Source organism: Perognathus longimembris, chromosome 6 (genome assembly GCF_023159225.1).
Source record: "Perognathus longimembris pacificus isolate PPM17 chromosome 6, ASM2315922v1, whole genome shotgun sequence".
NCBI lineage: Eukaryota > Metazoa > Chordata > Mammalia > Rodentia > Heteromyidae > Perognathus > Perognathus longimembris.
In genome coordinates, this window is record NC_063166.1 from 79300199 (window position 1) to 79327486 (window position 27288).

The 27288-nt window shown below is 45.6% G+C and overlaps 1 protein-coding gene across 3 annotated transcripts; it reads right to left on the reverse strand.

Moving 5' to 3' along the window:
* Window positions 1–772: 772 nt before the first annotated feature.
* On the reverse strand, window positions 773–26502 carry LOC125353888 (activity dependent neuroprotector homeobox). Of its 3 annotated transcripts, none has more exons than XM_048349620.1 (5): window positions 26368–26502; window positions 24293–24467; window positions 8790–8902; window positions 6460–6552; window positions 773–4925 (listed from the first exon to the last, which is right to left on the reverse strand). In XM_048349620.1, the coding sequence occupies exons 3-5, from the start codon at window positions 8895–8897 to the stop codon at window positions 1815–1817; spliced, it is 3312 nt and encodes a 1103-aa protein (XP_048205577.1). In that variant the 5' UTR covers window positions 8898–8902; window positions 24293–24467; window positions 26368–26502; the 3' UTR covers window positions 773–1814. The 3 variants fall into 3 exon arrangements, with proteins under 3 accessions (XP_048205577.1, XP_048205578.1, XP_048205579.1); XM_048349621.1 differs by lacking the exon at window positions 26368–26502 and adding an exon at window positions 21755–21913 and having other exon boundaries at window positions 24293–26055; XM_048349622.1 differs by lacking the exon at window positions 24293–24467 and having other exon boundaries at window positions 26368–26484.
* Window positions 26503–27288: the final 786 nt, after the last annotated feature.

Here is a 27288-nt window from a genome sequence, read left to right on the forward strand (position 1 = left end):
TTTACTTGTAACAGGTGGCATGTTAATCTGGGAACACCTAACATTTCAAAGCACTCCATACCAGCCCCCCTTGCCCTGAGGGCTGAGCTCACTCAAGGCCCACCGACTTCCTTGAAAAGCCAGATATTTTAGAAGCTTCAGGTAGCAAGTCTTGATTTTTGGAAAGGGTCTTAGAACTTGCCACTTCAGACTTCTGCAAGCCGGTGTCCTGAGAGCAAAGTGACACAACTGCTGGCCTAAGACGGCTTCCTCAGCTTCCTCCCTCCTAAGCAGAATTGCTCTTGGAAGTCTATGCACAGTAAACGTGGCCTGAGATGGGCTCTCCAAAGCCCACTTTACAGTAAGGCAAGAGGCCCCAGGAGTTGGAAAAGAAGGCAGAGGAGCTGTTGCTTTCACACACTTTGACCCCATAATTAAGTGAAAATGAATGCCCAAGTCACTCAGAACAAAGATTCTCACAGAGCACAGAGACCACTGGCAAAAGTATTGTCAAATTATGTTCACGTTTGTTTATCACCCAAACCTTTAGCTCCTTAACAAAGGCAGCTGAAAAACTCAAGGGTGTTTATTTTTGCAATTAACCCAAACAAACACACAAAATCAAACTATTCGTCACAGATGTCTTGAGAGACAGCAGATGATGCCGGTTTCCCACTCTTCCGGGGTGACTGGCTGCCACTTCGCCGGAAGCGAGGATGCCGGGCAGCCAGCGGCCAGGACAGACTGCACACAGGAGACCGTGGTGTGTAATAAAGCGAGTATTTACATTAAGCACAATACAACAATTTATTTAGATGCTTAAAATGAATACAAAGGGAAATAAAGACCACAAAATTATACATACTACAACAGTGTGTCATATATTAGATGGTATAAATGAAAACACCAAGATGGTGTTCAACTAAAGAAAAAACTAAATATCCAAAACGCAGCACAACTGTGCTTGCTGCTTTAACACATCACACTTTTATACAGACCTAAAAGGTGTCAAAATTAGTAGCTGCAAAGTCAGTTCTTGTGTGTGATTTTTTTTTAACCTTAAAAGATTTCAGAAAAGTATCTGAAATAGTTTTTTGACAGCTGTAATGTCAAGGATACTCAGAACAAGAAAAATTCTATAATACAAGAGAGTCCAGATATATATCTTATGTGGCTGGCCTCTGTTCCAGGATTGTACAAGATTATGTGCAAAAACTAAGCCTGTCCAAAGGTCCATACTAGCGCAGGTCCAAGCTTCTGCTAAGTAAGCTAGATACAGCGTTTATTACACAGCAAGGGCAACTCTTAAAAAAAAGAGACAGAAACGAATCTAGATGGAGCACACAATAACAATTATCATAAGCATCACTTGAATAGGTCTAAAAGACTGTACAAATATACATTTTAGCTATCCAGAATGAATACGTGAAAAAGAAGGGTTGATTTCCCAGAGTTACTATACACTTAGACTGGTAGCCTGCACGCCGGCTTGCACTCCCCACCACGTGAGCTGGGACACGGCCCCTCAAGGCGACCCAGCCACACGGCCACAGTGGGAAGGAGGGTAGAGGGGCGGATGGAGCAAGCCTCTGCTCGCCACACGAGCGTTCCTGAGCCACCACCGTACTGGCTTGTCACACTGAGTTACCCTATCTACCAGAGAAAGGTCTGAAGCAAGATCAGCCAACCAATAGTGCGCCATCGACTGAGAAATAGCCACGTGTCCCCCGCAGCCCGCCAGCCGGTCCCCACAGGCGGTAGCGGTTCAAGCCAGCTCTGTGGTCAGGCTGGGAAAGCAGTGGCTGCGCCCTTGGCGGGGGAGCCAGGCGTTCAGTTCAGGCCTGCTGGCTGCTCAGTTTCACTCCGGCCAGGCTGCCGTGCATGGGCTCGGCCACGCCGTCAGTCACCCCGTCAAACTGCTCCCCCTCCTCGCTGTCAAGGGCGCTGTTCTGCCATTCCATCTGGGGGCTGGACAAGCGCTCGGCGTTCTCGGACGCACTCTTCCACTGCGACTGGTCCTTGGACCAAAACCCTTCCACTTTTCCATAGGAACTATTCTTCCACTTCACCTGCTCCCGGTCGCCTTGCAGGGCAGCCTTTTTTTTGGCAGCTGGCTTACTGCTCCTCGCGTCTTCGCTCTGGGAAGACTCGTCGGACCAGGCCCCCGGTTTCATCTCACACGCGTTATCCTCAAAGTCTGACATCTGCTGGGAACCGGGGCCGCTCTCGGAGGGCGAGGCGCCGTCCTTCCACTCGGCCGCGTCGTCGTGCTCGTCCTCGCTGTCAGAGGCCTCGGCCATCAGTTTGGTTGGCTCCCCAGTCAAATGAATCGTCTCGTACTTGGAGCCATCCTCCTCCTTTGGGTCTAGCTTCTCCTCGGGTTCCAGAGCCTCCTCGGGAATCACCTTCGGCACATGCTCCTCGGGATTATCATTAGGAATTTTAGGCTCAACTTCGAAAACAGGGTCAAAGGGGCTGCCACTGGCATTGGAGTCGTCTTCCAGATGTTCAAAGCTATCCGAGGAGCTGTCGTCTTCCTTCCCGAGGTTCAGCTTCTTGTCCACAGTCTTACTCATGGCGACTCTCGAGTCCTTCTCGTCGTGATTCTCAAACAGCCACTCGGCATCGAAATCCATCTCGTGCTTCACTTTATTCAGTTCTTTCATGTTAAAGCCCAGGAGCACACCCGGCTTGTACTTTTCACAATCGCGAACACACTTCTTCCTCTTGTTACTAAAGTGGGAAGCGATGTCGCTTTTCCATAGCCACAGGCTGGCAGCTAGCTTCTCGATCTCTCTCCTGCTGGGGTAGGGCTGTTTGTTGAAATACTTGGTTAGAAAGCTCTTCCTGGCTTCGTACGAGTCGTCCTCGTGCCCTTTGGGGTCTAAAGCTAAAACAACGGGCTCTTCGGGCTTCTCTTCAAAGAAGCCAGGGGCGTCGCTGTCGTCCTCGAGCTTCCGCTTTTTCAGCAAGGGGAACTCCACTGGCTCGTAGGCGCGCTTCGCCGGGGCCAGGCCTGGGGACTGGTTGAGCCTCGAGGGCGCGTTCGTCTTGTCCTGGCCGTTCTGGGTCTTGCCCACACCCCTGCAGTGCACGAGGTGCAGCGTGATGGTGGAGGCCGTCATGTTGCTGGTGTACACGCCCAGGCAGTGGATGCACTTGTAGGTGAGCTTCTTCTCCACCGGGTGCACCGTCTGGATGACCTGGTGCCGCTCCCGTAAGTGATGGGCAAGGGCGTCGGAGATGGGTCCTTTGAGGATGGAAAAGCAAAGAGGACACAGCGTTTTCCCAACATCCTTCTTGTAGGGCACCGCAGCTTGAGGCGAGCTCTTCACAGGGATGTCGGGCTTTTCCTGCACTTTGGGCTGTGGCTTTGGAGGGGCGGTAGGGTTGTTCTGGGCATGGTAGGCCACGGACTCGGCGGGGGCGTCCCTCAGGTTGTATGTGGTGACCAGGAGATGGATGTTCGTGTGACTGCCCTGCTGCAACGTCAAGTCAAAACTCAAGGTGGAATCCGTCTTGGGCCCCATCTCCTCGTCCACATGAACCATCCGCATGTGAGCAGCCATTTTCTCCACGTCGTTGAAGGTTGAACGGCAGTATGGACAAGACAGACCATGAATTAACATATGATTGAGCAAGGTGTCTGTGGGCAAATAGCGGTTACAGTAGAGGCATTTGCTAGTAAAGTTGTGTATTTTCATAATGTAGTTGGCTACTGCGGGGACTTTCTCAGCCTTATGTTCTTTTTCGAAGTGCACACTATATACATTTTCAGGGAAAAGCTCATTACAGATGGTGCAGATCTTCCACTTCTGGGTTGCGGAGGTGTTGGGCGGGGGAGGGCCCGTGGCCGCGGCCGCGGGCTTGGCGCTGGCCTGGCTGAGCACTCTGGAGGCCTGTGCTTGGGAGAGGGACGGAGACTTCAGCTGGGCTGTGGAGAGCGCGGCGGCACTGGCAGACTGTAGGGAGTACCTGGCTGGGGCCTGGGACCTCTGCTCCGTCCCAAGCCCGTAGGACCTCCCGTTTCCACTCGGAAGTAACTGCTTCACAGACTGAGACTGCTGGGGGATGGAGACGGGGGCATTGCCACCCAGGCCCAGCCTCATGGACTGGCCCACACTATAGCTCTGGCCCACAGCCTTGACGCCAAAGTTGTTCTGCTGCAGGTGCACACCGGACATCACACCCACCCCTGTGGAATTTAGGTTAGGCTTTGGTATTGACAGTCTACTGACCATCTGTGAGGGTAAAGACCGGACGTTTCCAGAAGCGAGGGAAGCTATTCTCGTTGGGAGCCCCACGCCCTTCTTCTCTTGGGGTTTGGGGGCGATCAACATCAAGGGCTTGGACCGGGGAACCACCACGTTTGTGTGCCCAATCATGGCAGTGACCTGATAGCCTATGCGTTCATGGTCTTCAATGACGTGCTGCACCAAAGCCTCATAGGACTTGGGCATGAAAAGGCATCGCTTGCAGTGAATACTGCACTCTTCGCGGGCACCTGTCCCCAAGGGGACTGCACCATTGAGTGACTTCTCGCTGGCCTTTGCTATGTAGGGTGCTGCCACATGCTGAAAATGTTCCCTGTAAATGTGCTTCCTAACGATTTCGTAAAGAGGGTCTCGGTAAGTGCACTTCTTACAGTAATAAACAGCCTGCTCTACACTGTCAGCCTGCTTAGGTTTAAGGCCATCATTTTTGTTTTTATCTTTGAAAGTGCTGAGGCTGCTGCTACTTGGTGCGCTGGCATTTGGAGCATGAAATATTTTAATGTGTGTTTCCAAAGTCTTTTTGTCGGCATTGAAGGTACAATAGGGGCAATTAAGGAGAATCCGATTTTCAAAATCTTCGCTGTGGACATTCCGGAAATGACTTTTGTAGGCAGAGAAGAATTTTGAGGAAAATGGACAAGCACTGCAGCAAAAAGGTTTTGTCCGGTAGTCCTAAGGAGAAAGCAGAAGCGAGTGTCAGACATGAGCACGCCACCTCAGGGAGGCAGCAACAGGCTCCTCGATTTCCCCCGGAACCCCCAGGAGGCTGTTTTAGAACAACTGTAACCATGCACTGATCTCACTATGCATTTTCCTCTTGCAGGATTTACGAGAAGTATCTTTTATGTCCCCCAATGTAAGTGAAAAGGTTAACATAAGTCAAACCCTCAGGATTTAGAAAGAACCAGTTCTACTTACTGACTCGTTTCAGGCAAGCCAGAGGCAAATGGCTTCAAGATAAACATGGACAGAAATAACCATCCGTTAACATGAACACGAATCAGGAGGCTGCTAAAGGCTCAGACTTACAATAGAGTAAAGTGGCCTAGATGGTTGTAGTGCAATTTGGTAACTGTAAAAACGTACACCTTTTATCCTTTCCATCATGGAAAAATTCTCATACAAAAAGGCAAATCTCTAATTAAAGTACACTTTAGCACTCAAGACTTTTCTGTGGACCAGAAACCTGATTGGGAACGTCAGTTTCCTCTTATAGGCCTTGCTGTTTCTTTTCATGCAAGAGCAGTTTCATAAGGGTTGATGAAATGACAGCTTCTTTTACTTGAATGGAGAATTTAAATGGAAGTATCCATCCTACAAGGCAATAATGTGATGCAGAATATAGCAACACCAAAGAATTTCCAGAATTACTGGGGTTGATCCCCTTAGATGAAGAGAAGTGAACATGTTTGTTAAGTAAGACATTATTCTTTTCTCCCCAGAAACCTGCTTTCCTTCAGATACTGGTTGGAACCAAAATGGAAATGCTCTTCCTCAAAGCTCAACCCTTGTATCATCTGAGGCTAAGGCCTCACAGAAAGTGTCCCGCCAGAAAGCGTCCCACTCTGAAGATTGCTGGCTCACACTTTTTCCTAGGGGTTAGTAAGATTTCCCTCCAATTTCTTCGAGTTGAAAGTAGAGATTATTTGCTAAATATGTCAAGAGTTGGAACAGACAATCACTTCTCTCTATGGAGAAAGGAATACCACCTAAAATTGTATCTTCCTTATATCTTCATCTATTGATAACTGCTGATGCCATAGACTAATGTTTTTAACATAAATTTGTAACCCACAGAGATAGTGCTATCAACATGGAGCAGGACTTTAGCTCTTTTCTTCCTAGAAACACAAGGTTGGCAACAAAGACAGAGGACAGTGATGGGTAACTGGAGAAACAGAATGTTGGAGAGTCAAAGCACTTCCGGAGGCAATACTGGTGGATCATATGCCTCAGAACTTGGAAGGAATAAAATTCTCCTTGATTCTTATATGAAGTTTCAATCTCATGAGAAAAACAGCAACAAGTTGTTCCTAAGTTTTCCCTACTTACATTTTTACATCACGCGCGCGCGCGCACACACACACACACGGTAGACCTTCCACATTCTATAGCTGCCACGAACAATGTGGAGTATGAAAGGCTATAGCTGCAAATGTGCACCACGGCTACTGTTACTGAGGGATATCCCTGTACATGTACTTACCTGGTTTTTTGTAAGCGAAGGGTCCCATAGTCCTACATCCTCCCATGTAGTGTTTTTCAAATAAAAGTCATTAGGTTCAAACTGTTTAAAATCCTAGAAAACAGTGAAAGAAGTTTATAATAGTATCAACTATATGATATCAAGTCTACATCTAAACTAGGGGTAGGGAAAGACACAAGAAAACCAATCCTACCAATGACTAAAGTAGGAGTGTTAAAGAGTCAACAGCCAGCTTTCTGATAAAGTACTGGAAGTTGTAATTAGGTAAAAAAATGCAGTCACGTATTACTACCATTTGGGCAGTACTGGTTACAGTCGTGGGACGATCCAGCAACGGTCACTGCAGGTACGATACTGAAGAAAAATTAACAATGGGGGTTGCAGAGGAAACGGGGAGACTGAGTCAGGAAGGAAACTCAAGAATGTGTTGATGGGTCAGGTATCAGTGGCCCACTCCTATGAGCCTAGCCACCCAGGAGGCTGAGATATGAGGATTATGGATTGAAGCCTGCCCTGGCAGGAAAGCAGCTCAGGGACAGCACTCAAGGCCTCAGTTCAAGTTGCAGGACCAGCACAAAAGCAAAATCATTGGTGGTATTGGATCTCATATGTGCTAGGCAGGTGCTCTACTACCCGAGCCATACCTCTAGCTCCTTTTGCAATTTTGTGTGTGTCAGTACTGGGGCTTGAACTCAGGGACCCAGCCTTTCCACTCAAGGCTAGCCCTCTATCCACTTGAGCCACACTTCCAACCTCCAGCTTTTCTGGTGATTAACTGGAGATAAGAATCTTACAGACTTTCTTGTCACAACTGGCATTAAACCTTGACTCTCAGATCTCCCTGAATAGCTAAGCTAGTTATTAGCACTATAGGCGTGAGCCACCAGTGCCCAGTGGCATTGTTGCCGGTGATGGAGGGTCTCTCTACGTATTAGCTGGCCTGGGCTGTGAGTCTCCTGCTCCTGCTTCCCTGTACTGCTGGAGACAACAAGCATGTGCCACCGAGCCCAGCCGCTGGCTGGAGTTTTATGAAGATGATGCTCAGGATGACTTTAAACTGCAATCTCCTGATCTCTGCCTCCTAAATAGTTAGGATTAGAGGCTTGAGCCATGGAGCTCAGCTGAAATTTAGGATTTTTAAAATAAAAAAGGAAAGATAGCTTTACTTTCAAATGAAGTAAGCATATGCTGAATTCATATTCCTAAGTAAAAATTTAAATGCCACCTCCACCAGTCTAGGAAGGTAACCTTAGGGTGACGTTCCCCTTGCTCCGAAATGCATCATAGTTCTGGGTGGAAAATCAAGTACAAGCAACTTCCAGAGTTACAGAATGTGTGCAATAATGGGAGTGACAAATCAAAGCAGACCGCTGTGAAGATGTTGCCCACTGAGGGCGGAGCAAATGGACTGTCTCATCCAGAACATCTGCCTGCCCCAGGCAGGCTGGAGAAGGACTCCTCCCACCCTGGACACCCACCACTCAAGAAGCCCACTCTTGAGAAACTTCAGCTTCTGTGATGTGGTCCTGGAATATTACTAGTGGCACACAGGAGGAAAATGTTTAATGAATGAACTGCTCTAACTTCTGATTCCAGTCATCAAACATGCTCAGAGCAGGTACTACATGTGCCAAGTCCTGGGCTGGGTGACAGAGGTACATGGCCAAACAAGGCAGCTGCAGTCTTTGGCCAGCTGGAACTTAAAAGGTTCGTGGGAAAACACCTCTCAACACTTCAACAGAAGGCTCTGACCAACTAGTGACAAGATTTGGAAAAAAAGGAGGCTACTGCTCATAGACTATAAAAAACTCCACCAGGCTACAAAGGCTGAACTGCTCTACAAGGGGGATAGTAGTCTCCAGAGGGCCAAAAGGGCCGACAAAAGCTCAGATCCTAAGGAGAGACAACAAGCGCCCCAACAACCTTGCCCCAAGAACTAGAAAGTCATCCAGAACACTCTTAGAATGTGAACAGACTCTGGACTCCCGCAGTCCTTTCCTCAGCTGTGAGCTGGAACTACTCCTCATTTCTCTTCTGCAATTTGTAGACTAGAATTTCTATGTTCCTGCCCTCCCTCAAAAGTGTTAAGCACTAAAGTTACAGGCAATTTTAAAGTACCTGGTACAATGCCTGACATCTCTCAAGACAGCTGTTTTTGCTTAGGATGCAAAGATGAAAGAGCCCATGTTAGGGAGAAGGGAACAAGTACACTAACTGAGAAAGCTGACCAAGTTAGTACTGTAGCTAAAATCCAGATCACACCTGACCCGAAACACAATAATGGATGAGAAGTGGAGTTACATTAAAATTAAAAACGGCATGCTACTTACTTCTATATGTTCTTTACAGTATTCCAACCCAATGTCACTAAGTATTTTTTTCACAGTTTTCCGGGCTTTTCTTAAACTGCCAAGATTGTTGACAGGAAGTTGGAACATAGTTTCTATTGGAAAAAAAAATTTAAGTCAAAGTCAAAACAGGTACAACATGTAATATTTACTAATTGCACTGCTACAGGACCCCAAAACCCTGGTTCTATCTGACAAAACAAGAGGAGAACCCTGTTTACTATTAAGAGTTTGCAACAAAGTAAGTGCTCACTGATTCTATTTTCTAATAGAACATCTGCTATTAGAGAGACTGACTTTTGGGTCTAACCTGACACAATTCTGATTGTTTTAAAGAGCAATTTTAACAATAAACTTGAAGTTGAGAATTAGAGAAAGAATACCAACCAAGTAATTATTCTAAAATTTAGTATGAGTGCTTTTACCTTGTGCTGATGAACCTCTGAAAATACAAAAGTGCTCACCCTCTCACCATGACTACCAACAATTGGGAGGGCTGGGGAGCTTTGCTGGCTGGGAAAGGTCCTGCTCACTGCTGTGGATTCTTTTTTTTTTTGCCAGTCCTGGGCCTTGGACTCAGGGCCTGAGCACTGTCCCTGGCTTCCTTTTGCTCAAGGCTACTAGCACTCTGCCACTTGAGCCACAGCGCCACTTCTGGCCGTTTTCTGTATATGTGGTGCTGGGGAATCGAACCCAGGGCTTCATGTATACGAGGCAAGCACTCTTGCCACTAGGCCATATCCCCAGCCCCTGCTGTACAGGATTCTTAAACAGTACACTTAGCAGTGTCTGTCCACATCTCAGCCGGCAAAGCACACCTGGACAAAGGGGACTCACATGTCTGGATTAAATGTGGAGGAGGGAAAAAGGCTGGGTTCAGCACCAGAGCACATGGCAACCGCACAGGCTTTAGGGATCCTTTCGAAATAGAAAAGCCAGGACGTATAAGGGACTCAAAACACTGCTTAACAATCCTAATACATCAAGTCAGAAATTTTGATCAGTTTATTAAATACATGAATTTAAAAACTGATCAATTTATTAAATACAAACCTTGGTTTGTATAGTTGGCAAAATTTGAGTGGTTTGAGAATACTTTGTAAGGTTTATAATGTGACTATAAATGCTTCTATAAAATAGTAGAAAATTTACCATCAATTTAACTCATCTGAATCCAAAATAACTTTGCAGAATACCTCTAAAATCATACCAGCACAAACAAATGCCAAAGCACCAAGAACTAAAATTTAACATAGGAAAATCGATATTCTTTTTTCTTTTTTGCCAGTCCTAGGGCTTGGACTCAGGGCCCTGAGCACTGTCCCTGGCTTCTCTTTGTGCAAGGCTAGCACTCCACCTCTTGAGCCACAGCACCCACTTCCGGCTTTTTCTGTGTATGTGGTGCTGAGGAATGGAATCCAGGGCTTCATGCATGCAAGGTGAGAGCACTCTACCACTAAGCCACATTCTCAGCCTAGAAAATCGATATTCTAACAATAAAGGTATTACTTTGAATTCGACTACCACTTGTAAACTGCAAGTCAATTAACCCAAGTGTAATAAAATATTACGCTGCTTTATTACTCCAATAAAAAAATCAATGTTAACTATAAAAAATGTAAAGAGAAAAAGGTGAAATCTCAAACAAGAACTCCCAGAAATTACAAATCTAGATATATTTCCATAGCTTAGATGTCTCAAAATACCCTCTGTGATGTACCAAAGTTTAACTGGGCTCTAAAGAGGAAATTCGTTACAAACAACATTTCTGCTGGCTCACAGTCCTGCTACCTATGAAGCAGTGGCTACTGTCCCTGCCCTTTCTTTGCTAGGCCAGTAAAGAAGACAAGCAAAGCAGTCATCCTTCCTTTAGCCACACAGCTCCCCTTCCCAGAACAGACATTTCCTGAGCCTGGAATAAGCAAACAATTGCTTAAAAAATAAAATCTCCACTAAAAATTTCCTGAAATCAAGGGCTATTTCATTTTTCAAAGCAAAGAGATATATATGTATATGTACTGTGTCAGCATGCTTGTACTAGGGCTTGAACTTAGGGCCTCAAGCTATCACTTTTTTTTTGGGGGGTGGGGAGGGGTGTCAGGGCCGGGGCACTATCTCTGAGCTCTTTTGCTCCAGGCTAGGGCTCTACCACTTTGAGCCACAACTCCACTTCCTGTTTTCTGGTGGTTAACTGGAGATAAGTGTCTCATACTGACTTTCCTGCCCAGGTTGGCTTTGAACCAGGATTCTGTGATCTCAGCTTCCTGAGTAGCTAGGATGACAAGCATGAGTAACTAGCACCTGGCTTCACATGGCTTGTTTGCTCAGGGCTGATGCTCTATTACTTGAGCCACATCTCCACTAAGTATTTATAATCATTACTTTTTTTAGTTGATTAAATTTTATTGACAAGGTGATGTACAGAGAGGGTAGTTACATAATAAGGCAGTGAGTACATTTCTTGTCATATTTGTTACACCCTCCCTCATATAATCATTACTTTTATGGCTGAAGATTCCTAACAATCTTAAAAACTGTCACAGACCTAGAGGTTGACAGGACTGCAGTCAGCATCTTTCCCACTCCCTGCTACTGGTAGCCAATCCTCTTTAGTCTTCTTGGTTATCGTGCTGGCTGCTTAATAGGTCAGCATCATTACCCCAACACCACCAAGGAGAGCTCCTCCTAGAAACCCATAACCAGGGCTGGGTTCGATTCCCCAGCACCACATATATAGAAAATGGCCAGAAGTGGTGCTGTGGCTCAAGTGGCAGAGTGCTAGCCTTGAGCAAAAAGAAGCCAGGGACAGTGCTCAGGCCCTGAGTTCAAGGCCCAGGACTGGCCAAAAACAAACAAACAAACAAACAAACAAAAAAAACCCCATAACCAGGGCTGGGAATATGGCCTACTGGCAAGAGTGCTTGCCTTGTATACGAAGCCCTAGGCTCAATTCCTCAGCACCACATATATAGAAAGGGCCAGAAGTGGCGCTTGTGGCTCAAGTGGCAGAGTGCTGACCTTGAGCAAAAGAAAGCCAGGGATAATGTTCAGGCCCCAAGTTCAAGGCCCAGGACTGGCAAAAAACAAACAAAAAACCCCATAACCAGTTCTGCTCATGGCAGAAGAGAGAGAAAATGTCCAACTGAAATAGCACTGTATTCCCTGCTCAGCAATCATTTCCAGGGGACTTACACTGTAATAGTCACAGTGCTGGAAGATATAGTTTCCCCCCTTTTGCTTCTGGAAGATGTGGTCTGGCCCTCAGGCAATAGAGCTCAGATACTTTGCTTGTCTGCCCAGAGGAAAACAGAGCGAGATGCCCACAGGTGTTGCCCGTCTCTTCTGCCCCAGCTCATTCAGACACAGGCACCATCATTCTGGCAAGCACATCATCATTTCTGTATCTGCTTTGTTGAAATTGAAAGTCTTGGTAGCTGGGCAACAGTGGCTCACGCCAGTAATCCTAGCTACGCAGGAGGCCGAGATCTGAAGATTGCAGTTCAAAGCCACCCCCAAGGCAGGACTCACAAAGTGGTGCTGTAGGTGAAGTGTACAGTGTTAACCTTAAGCACAAAGAAGCTCAGGGCAGCGCCAGGACCTTCAGTTCAAGCCCCAAGACCAGCAGAAAAAAAGTCTTGGCAGAGTCAATGGGCACACAGATAGGGAGTAAACACTCATGAGGGAAAATGGAGAGTATCTTCTGCAAAAGAGTAACACTTGTGAAAGGGTCTAGTAGGAATAGAAAAATTTCAGAAGATATTATTCTTAGAAATACTTTGACTCAGATTTTATTAGTAAAAAACAAAAACACTATATGGAAAGAGCCAAAGCACTGTCAAAGCTAAAAGAAGCTACAGAAGCTCAATGTAAATGCTCTTTCCACAATGGAAAGGGCTTTTCAGGGTGACACTGGAAACTGAACTCAGGGCCTTAGGGCCTACGCTTGCTGCAATTGTTTTACCACTTGAATCATGTCGCCAGTCCAGGAATTAATTTTTGTTGTTATTGTGTAGGTCGCGGAGCTTGAATTCTGGGTGTTGTCCCTACTTTTTTTGTTTTGTTTTGGTTTTTTTTTTTGGCCAGTCCTGGGCCTTGGACTCAGGGCCTGAGCACTGTCCCTGGCTTCTTCCCACTCAAGGCTAGCACTCTGCCACTTGAGCCACAGCGCCGCTTCTGGCCGTTTTCTGTATATGTGGTGCTGGGGAATCGAACCTAGGGCCTCGTGTATCCGAGGCAGGCACTCTTGCCACTAGGCTATACCCCCAGCCCAAGTCCCTACTTTTTTTGTGTTCAAGGTTCACTTGAGATACAGATCTCTTTTTAATTTTGGTAGTTAACTGGAGATAAGAGACTGACTTTCCTGCCTGGTCTGGCTTTGAACCATGCTTCTCAGATCTCAGGCTCCTGATTAGCTAGGATTATAGGTGTGAGCTACCAGTGCTCAGTTGGAATTTATTTTCTGGTAAGCATTAAATTCCTTTTTGGCTAAACTAACCACCTCCTTTCCTATCAATCTTTGCACATGATTCTCTCCACCTATGATGGAGGTCCTAAACACTATAGTTTTACTAATTCAGGCCAAATCCCTACTTGTGTATTCTTAGAAAGCAAGAGTCAATAGCTGGAATAAAAAATATATATATGTGTGTGACTACTCTCCCAAGTATCTGGAGCAAATGTGTTTCTTACTTCAAGTACTGAGAGAGTAGGCCAAGTCAGACAACCTAGAATATGAGATAATCTACCTCCAGTCTACACAGGGGGGAAGGATTATGATACGTTGGGAACTGAAAGCAGAGTCTATCAGCTGACAAACTTAGTTTAACTACCTATCAAAACAAGCACTCTGCTAAAAACTCTGGGTCTGATCAAAGGCTAGGCTCAGTTCTTCTGGGCCAGGAAGATGGAGGAGAACCCAGAGGATGACACTGCCAGGCTAGTGGCTCAAGGTCCTGATCAGGATGTGGCACCAGCTAGTCTAATTTTTAGAGGTAGAAGAGTACTTCATACTATGCCATTAGAAAGTAAAACAAGATTAAACAAAGTGACAAAGACAAAAGTAATGAATGAATGAATGAACAAACGAATGAATAACCCACTCAGGCTAGGGCTGGCAGCTCAGTGGTAAAGCTCATTAGTAGTACTAGTGCATGTACCCAGCACCCTCAAGACTAGGTTTGATCCCTACCATTTCAAAAAGAAAAGAAAGAAAAGCAAACTATCACCCTTTGAAGAATCAAGCCAGGAAGGAAAAAGAGCCTCTAAATTATGTGTATAGATTGCATTTCCAAGGCACATTGTAGTGTACAATCTTTGTTATTATTTCACATTTCCAAACTCATATAACACACCAGTAGAGATGTTAGCAAGCCCCATTTCCTATAAAGCAGGTATAATAACTCTGCTCAATAACTTTCTACAATGTTCTGACAGTTCCTGTCTGCATCCAAAGTGGACATGTAAACATCCACGTTTAAGCCAGTTACAAAAATGCTATCTATTTCTATTTTTACAAACGGAACCACCCTTCAGTGAGCATACCGACAGCCAACATTCAGACTGGCAGCAATAACTCAGTCACTGCTCCTTTTTAGAGAAGCAGCTTTTTGCTCTCAGAAAGGCAGCACCAAAGCCTTTTTCTCTCCCAACCCCAACCACTACAGAGCAAGCAGGTGATTCTAACTATCTACGAACAGAATGTTCTAGATTAGAAGATAGACTTGAGGTAACAAGAACCTTGATCCTCATCTCAGATCTCAGCCTCAAAGTAACTAGGATTATAGACATAAGCCACCAGTGCCCCGCTTGTTTGCTTTTCTTAATTGGCTACACTGGAGTTTTACTACCTTCCCACTTTAATAAAAAGTATTTATTTACTAGAGCACTATATACAATATTGCCCACACACAAACCCATTTTCTTCATGTTAACTATGAATTCTTCTTCTTCTTCTTCTTCTTTTTTTTTTTTTTGCCAGTCCTGGGGCGTGGACTCAGGGCCTGAGCACTGTCCCTGGCTTCTTTCTGCTCAAGGCTAGCACTCTACCACTTGAGCTACAGTGCCATTTCTGGCCATTTTCTGTATATGTGGTGCTGGGGAATCAAACCTAGGGCTTCATGTATATGAGGCAAGCACTCTTGCCACTAGGCCATATTCCCTGCCCTCAGTTTCTTATAATTAAGTTTTCATAACTTTCTTGAAGGGAGACTAAATTGCAAGACAAGATGATATTTATCTAAATATAATATCAAACACAAGAGAAGTTCAAAGTAGTATTTTTTGGCACTTCAGATCAACAGTGAGTCACCACACCTGATCACCTATAGTGAGGCGCCTATGAAAGATCATTGATGGCTTGCAGCACAATGGACAGACAGCTCCATTCACAAGCATTTTATTTTATTTTTATTTTTTTGCTGGTTCTGCAGCTTGAACTCAGGGCTTGGGTGCTGTCCTGGAGCTTTTCTGCTCAGAGCTAGATGCTTTTTCTCTTTCCACCACTTGACTACAGCTCCATTTCTGGCTCTGTGGAAGTAACAAACATGGAACCTGACAACACTATTACTCGACTTCTGGAATTATTATCATCATCATTATTATTGTTGTCAGTCACAGGGCCTGGGCGCTGTCCCTGAGTTCTTCAGCTCAAGGCTAGCTCTCTACCACTTTGAGTCACAGCGCCACTTCTGGTTTTCTGGTGGTTTGTTGGAGATAAGAGTGTTATGGACTTGCCTGCCCATGCTGGCTTTGAACCATGATCCTCAGATCTCAGACTTCTGAGTAGCTAGGATTATAGGTGTGAGTCACAGTGCCCAGTTTGGGATTATTTTTAAGTTAATGCTCCTGAAATGTGTGTTGACAGAAGCCACTTCACATATATGACTATCATCAACTAAAGAAAGAAAACGCTGAAGCTGAGTATGGTACAAATACTTTCAAACAACAAAACCATCTGAAACTGCCAACAAGGAGGGAGATTTCCAAGGCTTACTATATTAAAAAAAAAACTACCTTAAAAAAAATCTGTTTTTGAATTGGCAGCAGGTGGCTTATGCCTGTAACCCTAACTACTCAGGAGCCTGAATTTCAGTTCAAAGCCAGCCCTGGAAAACAACAAGACCCTGAGACCTCCATCTACAAGCTGGGTTGGAGGTATGGCTCAAGTGCAGTAACAGTATCTTGAATATACTGAGCTTAAGCCAGTCACAGAAGGACTAATACTGCAAGACCAGGCTCATAAGGGAGACTGGTATAATTCACAGAGCAGAATGGCTGCTGCCAGGGGCTGGGAAGAGGAAAGCAGGGTTACAGCTAAATGCACACAAAATTTCAATTTTATAAGAGAAAGTTCTTGAAGTGGATATGGTAGAAAGGAGTATTCAAGATGTCAACTGCACATCTGATGCTGTTCAGTGTATCTTATCAGCATTAACTATACATTTAGATAAAAATGTTACTTCTGGAAAATTTAATTCAATACAACCACTATGAAATAGTAAAGTATGCGGAATTTTAAGGGTGGGTGGGATTTGAAATCAGGGGTATTTATCATTGAGGGACTTTGCCAAAAATATTATGCATCTGTTATGATGATTTTCTGAACAGAGCAGATCCTTTATAGCAAGCCTTTGGATGTGAAGACCACCGCAATTATTTATCTATTTATTATTATTATTTTTTTGGCCAGTCCTGGAGCTTGCACTCAGGGCCTGAGCACCGTCCCTGGCTTCTTTTTGCTCAAGGCTAGCACTCTGCCACTTGAGCCACAGAGCCACTTCTGGCCGTTTTCTATATATGTGGTACTGGGGAATCGAACCCAGGGCTTCATGTGTAAGAGGCAAGCACTCTTGCCACTAAGGCCATAGTTCCAGCCCCACCGCATTTTTTTAGACTACTTTGGACACTGTTTAAATTACTATCTCTACGGCAGTATATTAGTGGAACTTGAGTGGCCCCAAAACTTTAAGTACTTAAAAAAAACCTTTTTCTTTCTTTCAAGTAGCTGCAAGAGAACAACAACAAAAAGAGGTCTCAGTAAAAGTAAAATGTGAAGCCCTTTAAAAAGAAAACTGGCAAAAATGTTGATATAGCATTTTAAGTCTTATATATAGTTTACATACAAACTAACAATATAATGGTAAATCCAACAGCTTGGTACCTGAAATTATCAATCATCAAATAATTACACAGTGACTTAAAAGCTTTCATTTGAGATGCTCATCACAGGTGATTTCACATTTATACGTATTCTCTGAAGCCATAACCCATATAGCTGATATGTAGCTACACAAAATTACAACTGATATTACAACCACCATGCATCTTCATCAACAAACCCTTACAACGTGCTCCTGGAGAGGATGCCACCTCACCACTCAAGACAAAGAAGGCCGTTACAAGTATTCTGCTTGATTTCTTTTTTTTCCCTGCTGCATTTCTAGCCTTTCTGTTGGTGGCTGGCACAAAGCATGCACTCAGTACAGACTCAACGAGTCTCTGCCTAGAAAAGGGTTAAAAGACAGATGTTCCGTAGATATCTACAATATGTAATGTATGTTGAATGTGCCAATATCTTTAAAAAGAGAGTTCATGCTCAGCAGAGGGTAGAAGTAGCTGTGGAGCTTAGGATGCGCATCTGGACAACATCACTACAGGTGCAGTGCTAGAGGCAGGAACACAAGGGCTCCTAAGAGCTACTGCAGGAAGCAGAAAGACTGTTGTCAAGGCTCTAGGTAATCATGAGTGACAAGGCTGAAAAGGTGCTTGAGGACAAATAAGATGGGCGGATCCTTGAACATGAAGTTACTGTCTGTTGCCATCTCTGCTAGGTACCTGAAAACATATTGCAGTAGAAAAGTGAGAGATGGATGTCTTTTCTTTTTCTTATGCCAAGATTTGAACCTAGGGATACTAGGCAAGTATCCTAAGAAGTGATTTTTAATGACACTTTAAGAGGAATAACCTGGTTGCAGATCCAGGAGGTCCTATTAAGAAAGACCCAGACGTCAGGCACCAGTGGCTCACATCTGTAATCCTAGCTACTCTGGAGGCTGAGATCTAAATATCTTGGTTCTAAGCCAGCTGGGGCAGAAAAGTTCCAGTGAGACTCATTTCCAATTAATCAACCACTCAAAACCCTAAGTGGTGCTGTGGTTCAAAACGGTAGCACTCAGACCTGAAATTCAAGAACAAGAACACACGAACACACACACACGAACACACACACACACACACACACACACACACACACACACACACACACGTCAATTGAATAGAATGGATGCTGGACCTAGTCAACACCAGAATCACCTGTGGGAGCTTAAGCCCATTCCAGACCTACTCAATCTGAAAGGCCTGCAAAACCACCGACTTAGGCATGAAGGAGTAAAATATTGAGGTCATAACAAAAAGGAGAAGGGATAGGTAGAGGCAGGACACGGTGGTTAAAAAACACTTGTCTTGCAAGTGCAAGGCAGAGTTCAAATCTCAGTACCACCCATCCCAAAACCAAAACAAGGAGAGGGGAAAGGACTTCTCTAAGAGTGAAGCTTACCGCCTAAATCAAAGTTTGCATTTCCCAGTAAAATTACTATTTTCAGGAATAGAAATTTATATGAAGAGAATGTAAAACTTCTTTAAGAGCTAGGTGATGTAGGACAGTAAAGCTTTCATTGTTAGAAAAAAGATGGAAGGTACAGTGACTGCGACTCTACTGTAGAATTAGACAGATAAGTGCTTAAGCCCTTGCCTTGCACCTTTTTGACTCAAAAGTGTTACACGACCTCTAACAGCCTGTTTCCTTCTGGCATAACCAGAGCCAAATGCCAGGGCTAAACAAGATGATGAAAGCTAGTGTTTAAACTGGTGATCTGATTCTCAAATACCCACCAAAAATTCTAACTTTGTAAAAAGCTCAGACTGTTATTCCTGAGAATAACATGAGAATGTTGCCATAACAACATCTGTTCACATACACGTTATAAACAGCATTTGTATTTATTTATGTATTTATTTTGCCAGTCCTGGGGCTTGAACTCAGGGCCTGAGCACTGTCCCGGGCCTCTTTTTGCTCAAGGCCAGCACTCTGCCACTTGAGCCACAGAGCTATTCTGGCTTCACTCTACCACTAGGCCATATTCCCAGCCCTACTTACACTTTTTTTTGCAGTACATCCAAGCAAGCTATTCAAGTTATAGTGTATCTTAACTTTATAAGCTCACTGGTACTTTCAAATGTAGGAACACAGAAGTGTTATCTAGATTTTATACATTAGTGTCTCCCCCTCCCCCCACTCCTTTGCCAGATACAGAGCTTTTACTATGTAGCCCAAACTTGCTACTATGTAGCTCTAGTTATGTGGTCTGGCTTCTAATTTGTGATCCTCCTGCCCTAGTCTCTGAAGTGCTCAAGGCTGGGTCCCTCCTTTTCAAAGAAGCACTTCAGATTAATTTAGGACTAGTCCCTTTAACTGGACACCATGTTTCTCCTTAAAGAATTTAGATTTCAGATATGAATCCAGAATTTCTAACACCAACTTTACCTACAGTTTTCAGTTTACCTTCCTGAGTAAGTATAATTGTGTATACAGCTGAGTGTGATGTTACACTCCTGCAATCCCAACACTGAGGAAGCAGAGGCAAAAGATTAAGTTGGAGGCTAACCTGGGCTACACACGTGTATAGATGAAGATGAAGATGACGCTGGAGAGACAAAGTGAAAGCTGAGCAAACAGAGGGCTGACCTCCTAACCTTTCATCAGTGTACAAGGCTCACATAAAATTTTATTTGAAATGGGAGGAGGATGCCTTGCTACTTAAAAGTTAGGTATCTGCTGCCTTTCTAAGAGCCAATTTTGCTTTTGTCAGTTTAGGTGAAAATTTTAGCTTGAGAGAAAGGGAACTAATTCATAAGTGGGCCTAACAGGGCAAGTAGATATGCCTACTTATAATAATTATAGAGCAGGCTGTATCTTTACGTGCAAAGGACATAAAACAAAAGTTCTTTTGGTTCTCTAATACACTTTTCATGCTCTATCAACACTCAGAAATAACTTTTCCATATAACAAGAAATGTATTTTCTCTTTTTTCTTTCTTTTGGGCGCTGTCCCGGAGCCTCTTTTGCTCAAGGCTGGTGCTCCATCCACCACTTTGAGCCACAACTCCACTTCCAGAAATGTATTTTTTCTCAACATTCTTGAACAATAAATCTGTCTAAACCATGCTCAAGATTTCTTTTCCTCTCCAGTTTTTAAGCCACGTCCAGAATTAAGGCTTCCTAAAAGGCATTTTTTTCCCCATGTGGATTCATGTGGCAGGTCTTGCCATCTGAGGGCTCCCCAAGGAACTTTACTTGGGTTTTCTTGTCAAGTATAGCTGATTTTGAGCCAGATCCTTGCATGAGGATTCTGTCTACTAATCTCCTTTCACAAGAGCACAGATTCTGTTAAATTTATAGTTCTAATGTAGAATTTCTTATGTCCTGACACATATCACCAGGCTGAAGTTTCTTCAGATATGCCAGGGTTTCAAATGAGACCACGTATGGGTTTGGAGGTGTGACTCACTCAGTAGAGCACTAGTCAATGAGGGAAAGTGTTAGGCACTAAGTTCAAGTCCTGGCCTTGGACCTAAAAAAAAGCAGCAGCAGCAGCCAGATACCAGTCGTTCTTGCCTGTAACCCTAACTACTCAGGAAGCTGAGATTGAAGGCCTGGGTAGGAAAGCGTGCAAGACTCTTCAACTAATCACCAGCAAACTGGAGTGGTGCTGTAGCTCAAAGTGGTAGCCTAGAACAAATAGACCTCAAGGCCAGTGCCCAGGCCCTGGGTTCAAGCCCTACTACTGACAAAACCAAAACCCAAACCAACAACAACCCCCTCCCCCTAAAACCACAAGAGGCCATTTACAAAATTATTTCCAATAAACTACTAATTTCCACCAGAGAAGGAAGCATTACAGATTTTCAAGCTAAGCACAAGTTCCACAAGCTCTTACAGATCATACAAAGTATGGAAGGGGAAAGAAGGGTGTGTGTGTGTGGGAGAACCTAGCAATTATCTAGGAAAACCAATGCTCAGTGGAGAGACAGAATAGAAGACTGCCTTAAACAAAACCACTGGGAAAAGCAAGGGAATCTGAAGCAATGTTTCTTTTTAGACCCTACCAGGTAACTTCAGACCAAACACAGGCTCCGTCAACTAAAGGTTACCAGTAAAACTGATACTACACTTCAGCCTGGGGGGATGTGTATCACCAGCTTCTTTAACTGTAGAGCCCATTTGGGATCCATAGGGGTAGGCTGACTGTATTAGCACAAAGCATCACTATGAAGTTAGCAAGCACTCACTGGAGCCCTCATTAGTGAAACACCTCACAGGAGTACTCTTAAGTTCCTAAGCACTGGCGGGGGAACCAGCCCAGATATACTCACTTCACTACTCTGTGTGGTGATGCCTTGATTTTCCTATTTATCTAACAAGGACAGTACTGAGAGAATTGAGTAGCTTATAATCACTTGGAAAATATAAGTGGCTAGCCACTAACATTATTTAGACAAAGTATCAGGATGTGAAGAGACTTATTTTTATGTTCAGCTAAACCTATTCAAAGTCTTCTATGTCCCACTACTCTTCCCCTATTTCCCAGACCTTTATTTCTGGAACACTGCTGAGATTCTTGACAAGTTCCAGGATCCTCCAGCAGCTAACTTGGAGCTAAGGTCGAGCAAGCTCAGTAAACCCAGGAAGCCTGGCGGGGGACAGTGAACACATGCACAGAGACAGGGGAAAGCCTGTGACAAAAACAGCAGTAAGAATCGTACACTGTCCACAGCAAAGAATAAAAACATGCATCCCCAATGAAAACAGTCACTTTACACAGTTGGTAGACTGTGTTTTACCTGTTACTTCCTGTCTCAATTCCCCCACATAATCAAGTTGGCATAGGTACCTCAATGAGAAGCCAGGATAATTTGTGAAAAGAGGCCTCTCCCAGTAAGGCAGAGCAGATTCTCACTAAACTGGCAGACAGTAAACGCAGGTCATGACGGAAGGCGGGTTTTAAGGAGTTGTTACACACTAAGAAAGGGAGCACAATCTTCCTCCTCTCCTAAGAAACAGAAAAGGCATATACTCCAATGACCACACGGGCTCAGCAAACACAGACAGCTTATTTCATAAAGTGTCTCAATGGCTAAGTGCAAGGTGCCACTTATAAACAGTGTTTACATTCAAGAAACTAGTCAGTTGGCACAGGACTTTGCTTTTACCAATTTCAAAGTAAGGTTCCACACTAAGAATGTAACAGGCCTGACAGTAGTGGGTGTCAGCAAAACTGCAATAGCACCAGGAATACCACAAGATCTTACAAAGCTAGGGAGGAAAACATCCTAAGTTCATGTGGCACTAGTAACATGTCAAGAGTTAACACACCATTCACACAGGGGAGCAGCATTTCTAACACACAGGTCCTCAAAGGCAGACAAATCTCGGTTAAACTCTCACAGAAAGGGTGTTACTTCTGATAGAAGGCACTAAATGTCCCTTGGAAGTCCAGGTTAACAAGTATCCCATTGCACAACAGCCATGGGCACCCTGGTGAGAAATGCAAATTACATTCTAATGTTAAAAAGTTCCAACTTTTCTCTTAAATCATTTGATTTGGTATTCCCCCCCCATATTAAAATGTATTATCTCCAACCTACACTTCTAGTATCTTACCTGTAGTAATGTAACAATCATTTCCAACTCTAATTGGTGTTTATGTGCAAGCATACCCCATCAATTAATGGGTTCAATCTGTCAGAGTCTACTGTGCTTTGTTACTCTATTTTGTTTTGATGCTGTATTTTGTCACACCCAATTCTCAAAATGAAAATACACAAGTCTGAAGTTGTTCTCTTATCTCTTCTCTCTACAAATTAATTCCTAATTTTTCCTTTATACCAAAGGTTCCATTTTTTAAAAAAATGGCAATCACCACAACTTATTTGCTGACAGTCTGTGTGTACAATTTAAATAAGCAACCAGCAATTTATCTGAATATTTTAAATTTCTACAAATATTTTAAATAAGATGTTTTCAAAATGTGTTTCAAGGAAGGGGACAATTTCGTTGTACCCAGGCTTTCCCACTTGTCTGTTACCTGCAAGTGGTGCTGAAGTTAAATCTGCTCAACACTGTCAAGTTTCATTTTGATATAAATTCAAGGAGAAAGAGAAATTTAAGGAAAACAAATTTATAGTACTTTCAAAATCAAAGACTTCCAAAACTGGCATGTCAAACAACCACTAGAAATTCATAATCCAAGTGCTCCTATTTCCTACACAGGATCCGTAAGACTTGGATAGTTTCAACACAGAGTAGCTTCTATGATAGAAGTCTTAGGAAAATTTTCAACAAAGGTTAAGATAAAGGAATTTTGACTTAAAGTTCCATTATACAGGGTGCCCATTATCGCCTCTAGTTAATTGAGCTGTTTATTGTACAATGAACCTTTAGGTTACATACTGTAAAATCTAGCCTTCACACCCATGTGTGTTCTCCCTTTAGTGTCAACACCAGGAAACCTTTGAAATAACAAAGTACATGCTTCCGAAGTGCATACAACAAGCTTTTCTTTAATGGGAAAATGGCTATCGACACTATAGACATCACCTAACAATTCATCTCATTTATAGTAAGACCAAATGAAAGCACCTACATAAATTTCACATCAAACACATACTCTTCCAACTGCTTTTAAGAACTTGTAACTATCAACAGATACAGGTCAACATTTTTATCTAAACAGCACTTTCAAATTAAAATAATGCCATATATATTAACAAATGATTATCACTTTAAAAAAATACCCACACCAACTTGCCTCATGTTCATTCATCAAGATGCTACTAGGTAGCAATTATCAATGGCAAATTAATCTTTTAAGCACCTGTTTAACTATGTATCAACAACATCCTTTGGATTATCAATTCATCTTAACATATGCAAGATACTTGCAACAACATCTTTAAAAAGTATCAGTGAATACCAACCCCTCCCCCCCTGTCAATCTTGGGCAGCAAGAACAAGAGCAGAAAAAGGCGAAAATTTTCTCATCAGATCTTTATTGCAAGGTGCTGTGGATCAAACCCAGGGTGTTGTGCATGTGAGACAAGCTCTCTATTACCACCAAGTCACCACCCCCAACCCCATCAGTCTCATTGGCATTGGCTCTTTAAGGGTTTTAGGAGTTCAGTAACTCTTGAGATTGAGAATAAAGCTCTTCATACAAGAGGATAGAATACAAATGACTACAATTCTTTCAAATCTTTAAATTCTCTCTTAAACAAACCTAAGTCATTTTTTCTGTTAAGTGTTCAGAACCAGCTCTAACCGGTTCCCCGAGGAATGTGGCTAGGCTGAAAAGTGTTGGCTTTGGAAGGAGGAGGAAGTCTCTGCCTTCCCTATTGCTGCAGTTCCCAACCTCCAAAACGAATATACCCACCGGTGTGAATTGACAATGTAGTCCAAAGAGCAAGGCAGGAAACGGAGTCCAGATCCTCAAAATGGCAGTACAGGGCATAACCACTAGGCCACCTATCAGTTCAGTACCAAAAGTACAACCCTGTGCATCATGGTGCAAAAGCTGGGGCCTAGGTTTCGCATTGTGCATCTCACACCTATGGAAATAACAAGAGGAGTAAAATCTATAGAAATCAGCACACCCTAAGAAAGTGGGTGTCCACAGAAGACTGGTGTCAACACTTGCAAAGGCGGTTGGCTACCGACATATCACATGGCAACCACAAGACCAAAGTTGGGAGGAACCAAAAATTTTACAATCAACTCTGTTGACTCGTCAATGAAGAACTCAACAAGGGCTTGAAGTTTACCAACAAAGCTTTGCAAATCATGACACCCATCTCTCATGCTCATGAAATTACCACCCCATGAAAGTCTAACACCCTTCAATAATGACTTGAACCTTCCAAAGAGCTGGAAAGATATGGACTAATGAGCAATACCCCAAACCTGTTAACTCTTCAGATTTTAAACTCTTTACCACCTGACCTTGGAGAAACACGTTGATACACTCAAAGCTTAGTGAAAGAATTCCAAAGAAAGGGAACCTCTGACCCAAGGATGTGCCAAGAGGAGTCTCCAAGAATAAATGTGGCTTGTCTGAGAGTCAATGGTTTTGTAAAAGTAAAAAAAGAGAAAACTTTCCAAAGTGCAGAGTGGATTTCTTAGAAGAAATAAAATCACTGCTCTTGACTCAATTCTTCACCATGTTGCTGTCAGCTCACCACCTAGGAGTGCAAGTGTGTGTGTGTGTGTGTGTCTGGCTGGGCCCATTTTCCCATGGTCTGTAGAAGGCGCTGTGAAGCACATCCTGTTCTAGCTCAGGGGCCCTTCCCCCCTCTGCAGCCTTACCCAGTGCAAAGAATGCGCCCCCTACTGACTCCAACAGTCATTGCCTTTAGCCGACTTGGCTGCAGTGCATTTTGGGTGGGGGCTGGTATTTTCTTCATGGCCATAAACCAGAAGCAACAATGCACGTTTATAAAGAAACTATCAAGCTACCTAAGATATGTATATGTATATATCTATCTATATATATTTCCTACGTTTTAAAGGATCAAGACACAGGCACGAGCAGCGTCAGGGATGGAAACTGGGTGTGTGGGGATGGCCAGCATTAAAATGGCTAACAGGAAACAGTCTGGGTTCTTTTCCCTCCTAAGCCTTTGTCTGTGAAATGGGGTTATGGCAAGAACCGTGCAGAGGAACTGGTGAATGCTGGAACACTGAGACTCAGTGTGGGGTGTGTGTGGCTAAAAAGGATATTAGACTTCAGTTCAGAGCTGGGTCTTGGGCAGAAGAGGAAGAGAAGCAATCGCGCCTTTTCCAGCAGTCAGGCATCCAGGTTGGGGGGAGGGGAAGGCAGGGAGACAGCCCAGAGGAAAGAAGAGGTTGAGTAAGAGGCTGCTCAGAGAACTACTCTCATTCATTGCATTAAAAAAAAATCGTCTTTTTTGGAGCTTTCTGGATTTCCGTTTTCTGCGGTCTCACTGCAAAGTTGGGGCTCAGGAAGCTCGTAAGAGAGGTCGTGCTGCCTAGGCAGCTGAGGGGGTCTCTGGTTGGGATGGGAGGGAAGCTGGAACGCGGGGAAGACAGGGCTGCGCCGGGAGGCAAAGACTTCCACTCGGTGCCATGCCTGCTCCCCGCCCCCCGCCCCCTCCCCCTCCCCGGCGCAGGGTGGGCAGAGCGGGCAGAAGGCCCCTTCCCGGCCTCGGGTGTGCGCGGGGAGCAGGTTGGGGGGAGGGGGCGGCCGGGGCCAGCCCTCGGGATGGGAGAAACGGGGTCCCGGCTGGGGGCGGGGTGGGGAGGTTGCCACGAGCTGCCAAAGCCCGGCGCGGCGGGGCCGGCGAGGGTCGGGGCTGCGGGAGGAGGCGCCCGGCTCCCGGAGCGGAGCGGGGTAGCGGTCGGGCGGGCGCGTGCGGACGGCGGGGCGCACAAAGCGTCCGCGGGCGGCGGGCGCGGGGCAGGGCCGGGCCGCGGTCCGCGCGGCGGACTTACCTCGACTCGGCCTCGAGGCGCGCGCGGGGCCGGCGTGCTCGGGGGCCGGGCGGCGGGTGGATGGCGGCGGCACGGCGGGGAGGGCGCGCCCGGGGCCTCGTCGCGCTCCGGCTCGGCGGGGTCCGGCTCGCGCCGCGGCCGCGGCTGCTGCCGGGGGGCGCGGCGGGCGCGGCAGAGCGGCGGGCGGGCGGGCGGCGGCGGCGCGAGCGGCTCCTCCAGTCCCGCGCGGGCGGCGGGCGGCGGGCGGCGGCGTCGAGCGGTGCAGACAAAGGAGGGGCGGAGGGAGGAGACGCGGGGTGCGCGGGCGGCGGCCTCACCGGCGCGGGCGGGCGGCGGCGGCGGCGGCGGCCGCGCGGCTCTCGCTCCGGCCGCGGGGACCGGGAGAGGGAGCTGTGTCTGAGGAGACGCCAAAATCCCCTCGGCGCTGCCCGCGGGAGGGGGAGGGGGCACAAGATGGCGGCGGCCGGGGGGCGGGAGCCCAGCTCATGGGCCCCGGCGGGCGGCGGAGGGGAGACCGGGCCGGCGGCGGCGGCGGCGGCGGCGGCGGGGGAGGGGGGCCGATCCCGCGTCTCCCCTCAGCAGACAATACAAGCGCCTCGGAGCGAGTCCCCGAACCTGCCCTAGCCAAAATGGCGGCCGAGAAAGAGCGGAAGTGACGTAAGTCCTCATTAGCATAAGAGGACTTATTGTCCAGTTGAGATGGGGGGGGCCGTGGGGACAGCACCCCTTCCCCCCTGCCCCCCCAGACCCCCCCACCTGCTCACACCCGCGCTGGGACCCAACTTTTCCCGACGGGGGGTACCCCCCCGGCACCCCCACCCGCGCCCTAGGGGAGATTATATAATCCCCAGCGAGGGGGAGCTCTCGCGAGAACCGCCACTTGCCATTGACCCGCTAGGAGGCGCCGTGGATAATGGCCGC